This window comes from Trachymyrmex septentrionalis, unplaced genomic scaffold, assembly GCF_001594115.1.
Source record: "Trachymyrmex septentrionalis isolate Tsep2-gDNA-1 unplaced genomic scaffold, Tsep1.0 scaffold191, whole genome shotgun sequence".
Classification (NCBI taxonomy): domain Eukaryota; kingdom Metazoa; phylum Arthropoda; class Insecta; order Hymenoptera; family Formicidae; genus Trachymyrmex; species Trachymyrmex septentrionalis.
This window is the reverse complement of record NW_017305083.1, coordinates 18,573-27,391: the sequence shown is the minus strand read 5'-3', so window position 1 is coordinate 27,391 and position 8,819 is coordinate 18,573. Positions and strand designations below refer to the sequence as shown.

General features: G+C 35.4%; 1 protein-coding gene across 5 annotated transcripts in view; it reads left to right on the top strand.

Moving 5' to 3' along the window:
* LOC108747107 (myb protein) overlaps positions 1 to 8,819 on the top strand; it is a 41,566-nt gene that overhangs the window by 32,565 nt on the left and 182 nt on the right. For 2 of the 5 annotated variants that reach the window (XM_018484371.1, XM_018484369.1), the window contains exons 2-10: positions 934 to 1,099; positions 2,277 to 2,441; positions 3,666 to 3,996; positions 4,169 to 4,472; positions 4,548 to 4,951; positions 5,132 to 5,439; positions 5,906 to 5,995; positions 7,814 to 7,942; positions 8,248 to 8,759. In XM_018484371.1, coding sequence (XP_018339873.1) covers positions 934 to 1,099; positions 2,277 to 2,441; positions 3,666 to 3,996; positions 4,169 to 4,472; positions 4,548 to 4,951; positions 5,132 to 5,439; positions 5,906 to 5,995; positions 7,814 to 7,942; positions 8,248 to 8,382 — 2,032 coding nt within the window. In that variant the 3' untranslated portion in view covers positions 8,383 to 8,759. Of the gene's footprint in view, positions 1 to 933; positions 1,100 to 2,276; positions 2,442 to 3,665; positions 3,997 to 4,168; positions 4,473 to 4,547; positions 4,952 to 5,131; positions 5,440 to 5,905; positions 5,996 to 7,102; positions 7,224 to 7,813; positions 7,943 to 8,247; positions 8,760 to 8,819 lie in introns of those variants that run through there. The other 3 variants (XR_001939217.1, XM_018484370.1, XM_018484373.1) reach the window with 3 other exon arrangements.

The following is an 8,819-nucleotide window of genomic DNA, read 5'->3' as shown; positions in this document are numbered from 1 at the left end:
ATAAACTTGTTACATTAACAATTTTCATTGTAGCAAAGAATTTCATTATAGCTGAATTAGTATACTGATAATAATCGTTTAGACATAATTTCTTTATTAAACCACCAAATATATATCTTTTGTTATAAATGTTAAATTCGCACAGCAAGCTAATAGTTTTACTAAATCGCTTAATCTATTTTTTCTTAACAATTGCGTGGTCATACTAAACTATAAAGGACGACCCTCTGATCAGGGATGGGAGTATGCAAAGGATGCAAAAGCTTAATAAGGAAGCGCTCCAATTACCTATGTACAAAACGTGACAGGAAGTCGCAAAGTGAGGGAAGATCAAGTCGCTCGTGACCACAAAAAAAACCGGCGTTTTCGCGGTCAGAATTGCTTCCCGAGTAGTGGTGGTGGCGAAATTAGGAGAGGGCGGCGACGATAAAAGTTGCGCGACAAAAAAAAGAAGAGTCGGGTGCAGGAAGGATATTCACCCATCCGTGATTTCCCGTCTCAGCCGTTATTTCCCGGATAGAAGATATACGTGTTCGTTAAAACTTCCGTATTTGACTTTTGTATTGTCGTAGTTTTGATTCGTGCGAGTGATTATAAATGACGTTGCAAGAAGGAAGGTACTCATTTTCTTACAAGGCTATATCATTAGCATTCAGGAAATGATATTGACACACAATCTAATTTCTTACTTCTTATTGTTATTAAGAATATCGAGTATTTTTTATCTTCTTTGTCAATTTTGCCGATAACACGTGCCGTTGTAATTAGCTGTAGTGTTATTTGGATGAGGGTGAAATCTTGTAGTCAGAAACTGTTTAGAGACTTTTTTAGCTCACTATATTCAAAGAAATTATTATTTATTAACTGACTGCCTATAGTATTTGTTTCAGTATCAATTATCTCATCGCTATCATTGTTTACCATTTTTTTCAGGTCTCGATCTGGTTACGATTCTAGCAGCGGTGGAGAGTCCGACAACGAGTACAGTACAGTTAGCCAAGGCGGTCAAGTACAAAGTCAGGCGCAAAATCAACTTCCCAGCGTCACAAATTACGGGCAGGGAAAGCACATAAATAAAGGACGATGGACCAAAGACGAAGTAAATTTGTCACATATATTTTTTCAGTTATTTAGTACCAATTAGTTTTAGCCAATACTTTCTTTTTTTCTTCTTTTCCTGCGTCTCAAAGGACACAGTTGATGTTAATGCTCAGTTTAAGTCAGGTAACACACTTTTCAAGTATGAGTGCACTAAGAGACATGAAGAGATTGTATGGTATTTTATTGAACTCGGAAGTGAATATCATAATGAGAACAGTTATATAACGAGAATAGTTATCTCTGATGAAAATAGCAAGCGCATGTTAAAACTGCCAATATTTTGTTTGAACACAAGGCTGGCATTATTCGATCATCATGATTTTATTTTCCCAATTTTAATTTGTTTTTGGTTCTTGTTTCTGTCATAATGGAATGATCTTTTTCGAAATTTTTTACAGAATTTCTCATATATGAGAAAGATCGACGAATTGAAGCTGGACATGATCTTCTGCTTGACAGACAATTGTTTTATATGGAGATTACGCGTTTCGTGGATCTTCTCCGTGTCCAGATCCATTCTTGGAGGAAACCCGCGAACCGCATAATCTTTATATAAAAAACACCCGTGGAAGCCTTAAGAATAAGACAATTGTTCTATTATCAAGCTATTTAACGTCCCAATGTTATTTATTGCAGAAATATTTTTTATTTCAATTTATATCGAGTCACTCTATCGAGAATCAATCAATCTATTCAGAAAAAAATGTAATGTTTAATATTTAATAGATTAATCGTAATAAAATTAATATTTTGTAATTTTTTTTTTATTTGACCGAAAAAGCTCTTGGCTGATCTTTTAAATTTATATTGGTTATACGTTTTTATACCTCAAGCGTATACATTGTTACACCGTATCGCTTCCATGTAGCAAGTTAAGGGGAAAAAGGATGGGGAGAAAACAATGAACATGCGGATCCCCCCGAAAAAAATGTCCCCCTCGTATTTTCTGTAGCGAGTGGCTTGCGCCACCGTATCGGGAGGCAGATGCTTCGGTTACTCCATAGAACATAGGGTGCACTTAGGCGGCTTTACGTGGGAAAGCCTTCGAGAATCGATCGATCTCTTATACGTCCGTCCTTCCTTGTTTCGTATATTCAAAGCGCGCAAATAAAATGCTGTGGGCAAGGTGGAATGAAATATTTTCGCTTTCCTATACGTCGCTTTTCCTTTCGCAGGACGCTTTATTGAAACAACTAGTAAGCAACGCGGAACAACAGGGCACTGGTTTGCGATGGGACATTATAGCCGGCCAGTTTCCAGATAGGAGTGATGTACAATGTCAACAGAGATGGGCGAAGGTCGTGAACCCGGAACTGGTGAAGGGTCCATGGACGAAGGAGGTGGGCAGTTCTTGTTAACGTCTCGTCTTCATCATCCTCCCAAAAATCTTTCCCAAATTCAATCGGTCTCCAATGATTTTACAATGAATATATGAAATGTATACGTATATCCAATTACACTCAGTTTGGATTCTCTTGTACGTACCTACAATTTAAAAATCATCATTATGTTTTGAAGAAAAATATAAGTTTTCCGAGGATGTTTTTCACGTTTCAATATTTCTCGTGTTGTTAAGATGATTAATAAAATTATCTCTATTTATTTACGTCAATACTATTAAAAAAAAAATTTTTTTTTCAAAATTTGTATTTTAAAAATTACCATTTAAATGGTATTTTTAAAAAATATTATAGACCTAGATAAATAAATGTAATTTAATTATAAAATTTTTGTATTACATTTTTTTAATATCATACAATTTTTCATAATACAATTTTTTCAATATCTCGAATTTTGAGATATAACGAAAAAAACTGAAAATTGCTTTACATATCATTTCTTTTATTCTTTAAAACTATTTATTTCGTATTGATATCTTCTAAATTTATCTATATAAATTAAGTGTATAAAATTTTATTAAAATCAGAATTTTTCACTCTTTGGGGTTTTTTTGTAAGTATTGCGGTTGATAATGTGAAGCGATATTACATTGTATCGAATGTTTCATACGCTGGATAGTATAGTATTATTGTACGGCACTGCACATACCACCTACACGAGGCGAAGCGCATACAGACACAAGGACCCCAGCACTCGTGTCTGCCAGTCGCCTCGGTGGGGTATGCAATAAGAAAAAGCTCTGACCACAATGATGCTGCGTCGCCGTGCCAATGCACTTGGCAACAGCCAAGGGCAAGTAATAACGCGGCTCCGGGAATCGAGTGCGCGTACGTGCGATTATGGCGTTTCCCACTAGTTGAGACCTTAGCTGAGACCTGCTTAAGATATCCCCTTATACATGTAGTATCGTATAACAAACCAGATTATTCATTAATATTATATTCAGACAATGTTTAAGGGATAACATTTTTCTTGAAACTATTTTTTGACCATTGAAAAGCTGACTAGATCGTTTATTTCATTATCGAATTATTATCAAATAATATATTATTAGCATTGAAGAGATTTGTTGCATTTATATATTAAAAGAAACTATTAAATATAAGACAGATAATCTATACAAATTTCTTTATTATATTTTATAAATTCTTCTGTTTTTACAGGAAGATGAAAAAGTAGTAGAACTTGTACGGAAGTATGGTCCGAAAAAGTGGACGGTGATAGCGCGACATCTTAAAGGTCGGATTGGCAAACAATGCCGGGAACGATGGCACAATCACTTGAATCCGGAGATAAAGAAAACTGCATGGACGGAGGCTGAAGACAAAATAATCGTTGATGCTCATCGTAGAGTCGGCAATCAATGGGCAAAAATCGCTAAGCTGTTACCGGGTAGGACTGACAATGCGATTAAAAATCATTGGAATAGTACGATGAGAAGGAAATATGAAGGTGAAGAAGGAAGAATTGCGACCAAAGGTATTGTTTACGATGGTAAATTTTGATGCACTAATATAATATATTTTGATACAGTAACGCATATAAATTTTATATGCGATAAATATAAAATATGTTCTTTGTCATTGAACTGTATGTAATGATTGTGTTCATAATGCCTGCTGGATTTGATAGAACATGAGAAATGAACGCAACTTACTGTATTTAGGCAGAGGCAAGAGAAAAAATGCACAGGGTGCTACTATTGTAAAGGATACGCTTCTTCTGGAAGATGATCAGAATCGTATGAAAACTGTCTCGGCTAGTAGTTCAACAGTAACAGCGGGTAACTCCTCGCAGAATCTCGACCTCGAGCATCTGAGTTGGATCAAAAATTGGGAACAGCATGCTACGGCGGGATATCAGAATGCTCTGGAATTAAACAGGCATACACACGGCAATGAAAAGTGCTCGTCTCCATTGAAGAGAGGATCTTCACGAGCGAAAGCCGAGACAGTTTCGTCATTATCTAAGTATATCGTCTTTGAAATGAATGACATCATATATATCTCTGGGCAGCATTCGATTTTCTTCTTTTTTCTGCGTAGATATTTCAATTTGCAACAAATACAAAACGAAACATCTGGTTCGAAGAGCTCGGAGATAAAACTGATGCCGATGCCCGACTTGGAGGATATACCCGAGCAGCATGTGGACAAGAAGAGTACCCCTCCGCCTATATTACGTAGACGTAGAAACGCGCACAGTTCGCTGCAGAGGATAGACGTCTCCGACAGCGGGAATCAGTCGAATTACATCGTAACGAGCCAACAGGTGCAAACAGGGAACATCACCCCTTCGACTCCCATAAAACAACTTCCATTCAGTCCTTCGCAATTCCTGAACAGTCTGAGTCCGTCGGAAACGTGGCCGCGCGCAAGTACGCCCAAAGGAAGCAGTCCTGGCCCGCTCACGACTCCGCAGCCTACTGGTTTCCGAAGAAGTCAAAACGGTAAATTTTTAATGGCATTTTTTTATATGTCACTACGAGTTTCAAATGAATTGTGAATTATTGGCGAATTTATAATCTTTTACAGCCCACGAAATCTCTACTCAAATCACACTTATAAGCACAATATTTTTAAATACAAGGTTTTTTTTTAAGATCACTTTCTACTATAATTTTTTTCAGACGGTAATACACCAAGAACACCAACCCCATTTAAAAACGCTTTAGCTGAGCTCGAGCGACGAACCGGAGCGGTACAGTTGCCCGCGACTCCTAGTCGTCTAGATGCATTGACCGAGATAATAAAGCAAGAGACCGAGAACGAAGCTGGAACGAGTACGATTCAAGACCAAGACTCGGGCTACAGTAGTATGATACGAAGGCGCGGTAAAGAAAACAGTGCACCTGGAGGAAAACGCGCGAGAAAGGCTCTTTCTCAGGCTTGGGCATCTCAGGACAACTCCGAAATTAGTTTCCTTGTGGAAACACCAGTATGTTACTTATTACTCAGATAAATATTTGAAACAAATCACTTGTAATTTTGTGTTCATTGATGCATAGCTTGTCTTTCAAAATTATTAATAATATATTATAAATTTATTCCTGCAAGGGAATCTATAACATTAAAATATTGATGCTAATATTTAGTATCAGATTTCCTCATTGTCAGTGGAATAATATTTTGATAGTTGGATTCGAACCCCCCCCCCCCCTGTGATTATCAATCACGGAATTACGTGTCATCGTTGCGTTCAATGAATACAAATGTTACAAGAGATTAACTTTTACGAAATGCTTTTAATTAAATAAATCCAGAAATATACCTCAATCACACTTCATCTGCAATAGGCAAGTTAATGATATTGATGTAATTGTTGTGTTTCTTGAATGCACTTTAAAGTCTCGAGAAAGTTGAAACATGTGGATGATAATGTATATTTATTTTTTGTATCATAGAGTAAAAGTTTGGAAGCTTCTACATTGTTCTCACCTGCATCTATGGCACTAGAAGATAGCTTTTTGACGGCAGGAACCAGTCCTACAAAGGTAGAACAACGTACTCAAAATCAAATTCATAATCAACCCGCCTTATCCTGGTATTATTCTCGTACCAATCGTCCTTAGACACGCTAGCCGGCCTTCTAACTTTTCTTTCAATGCTACATGTCTTTGTACTTAAATTTTTATCTGTATCTTCATACATCTCATTTATTTAACGCTTCTTATTCATTATTTGAAGACAAAATCCAGTTAGCGCAGAAGATATAAATCTGTATTTTTTCTTCTACTGCTTATTCCTTTTGTCGCTTAATATTGCCCAATCCAAAGATTATCATTCTTGTTAATTTTAGGTATAATACTATAATACATAAACTAACATTCGATCTATTTATTGAAACTTGTACCAATGCCACGAGACCTTGGCCGTTAATTATTTGTATTTATTTAATTATTAATATTAATTTTATTACTTTTAAAAATATAAAGATTAATTTATACATCATAAAATGAGAGAAAACGTTTATGTTATTCATCGTGACCAATATAAATGATTGAAATTTATTTATGCACATACCTTTATGATATATAAATGTATATGCATATATGTGTATGTATTGTTGGTCTTACAAAAATTGTGGTCACTTACAACTTTTACTCGAAGAATTAAATTATTCATTATTTCGTTGTAAGCTTGTAAATATAAATATCGGCAGGTGACCGATCTTGTTTCGTTTTTGTTTGCTTCAGTCTTATTAATTTTGCTGAGAATGGATTCTAATAATACATCGCAAATGACTAATATATGTATTAATAACATTGCTTGCAAAATATGCAGCATTAGCATGGGAAGGAATATTATTCAATCGATCCTATATAAATTTTGTCATTTTGAATTGAGTTAACACACCTATTCCATGTCAAATCTTCGTCCTTTAAAACAACTCCTAGATGTAGCCTTACACAAGCATAAAGTGTTTTTAAATATTTTTATTAATATTAATATTTATATATAAAATAATTTGTGTAAATATTTATATTATTTTTTTCTACTTGTTTTCTTCTTTTTTTGATGATATATTTAGTTGTCGCATGTTAATTGCATACACTAACTAATAATTGCATACACTAACTGAAATCATTTTTCTTGTACAGGCCTGGCCTAGCGTACCAAAGTACCTCGATCTTTTCCCAATCCAAAGATATTTATGCTGGATAGAACAATTCTAGTTGCACGGCGCGTATCTAAAATGTGAAGGCCTAGTCTCTTTTTTTTATTTTGACATTTGTTCTTATTGGAATAAAGTATTACAATTTTTCTTACCCTTTTTCCTCGAAATCCTAAAACCTTCTTTCTTTCTTCAAAACAAAATTTCAAGACAAATCTATTCTGTTTTCCTTGTAATACAAAATTCAATAGAAAAGTGAAAGTAATTGAGAGGTTCTTAAATTATAATTTCATAATTTGAGAGGTTGTTCGATTCTGATAAAATCTTGAGCTCATAGACAGGGAGCAGTATACAAACAAAAGTCCCAGAATCGTCCTTTAAGTCTTCACCTAAGAGCCTAGTCATTCCTAGTTATGGATAGTCTTCTCTTTCTTTCTCTTTCTCCAGAAAAATGTTGAAAACAAAAAGAGAATGCAACAAAATGTCATCACAATTTCTTTAATTCTCAAAAAATGTAAATTTTCGGTCTGTCTCCTTTAAGATTCATCTGTCTCTCTTTGTCAATTACTTGCAATCTCAAATCGGTTTTTCCCCTCTCGTACCTTCGAATTCACTTTTCGAAATGTACAGCTAATTCTATTTTTTCTAAGAACATCTCTTATTTGCCGGCTGTAGCTAGTGTGTCTATCCTTTCCAGACTCCTCACGACTTTACGTCCGTACAACAACGGAAGCCGAATGCCAAGAGAGCAATCACGTTTGATGCATTCGACAGCCCTTATTGTATCTTCAGTCCTCTGCCTTCCAGGCCGGTAAAACGCACCAAGGTGAGTTTCTTATTTAACATTGTTTTTTTTACAATTTCTTATATCTATGAACATTAATTCCATCAAGTTTCAAGATCTAATTTAAGAGAATTAATTTGGCTAAGATTACTATTCTATTTAATATTGTATGTTTATATCATAATAGGGAATAAATATTATATCTGTGATTACTTACACAGTCAAGAAGAATATTCTCTTAAAAATCAAATAAGTCTTATATTACAATGTGACCAATTGTTACAAGTGTATTATTGGCGCGTGTTAAAATTACAGTTATTGAAAATTTTTTTTTCCCTTGTTTGTAGGCACAATTGGAAGCACAATGGGTAACGGTGGCGTGTGGTCGTACCCGGGACCAGCTTGACATGACTCGCGCCGCTCGACGCTTTCTAAACAATCATGGGTATCTGCCGTTGCGCCCACGTTCTTTGAATTTCTGAAGAAGAAAAAAAAAGGAAAAGGAATGTGAAAAGCGGAATACCGGCGCTCGATCGCACTTTGTGGTACAAAAGAAGAATTGTCATTAAACTAGTCGTAGATGAAGATGTAAGGTCATTCCGTTTCAGGAATGCACGATCACTATCGGTTATTTCACGCGCTATGAATTCGAGAGGTAAATTAAGCGACGAATTCGATCGGTTGACCTCGATGTGCGTGAATTAACTCTACACTGCGCTGGGTAACAAAGAGGATACTTTGAAGAAAACATAGTGGAAATAAATATCACTCTTTCAGGGAGGTTCTGGATGGTGACTGAATCAGGTGTGGATCTAATGGAAATGGATACTTACCTCTATCTCTCGAACATCCTTTTTTTTTCTTTTTTTTTTTAATTACGTTTCGAACCACGTACTCGTTTTGACAAAAAAATATAATA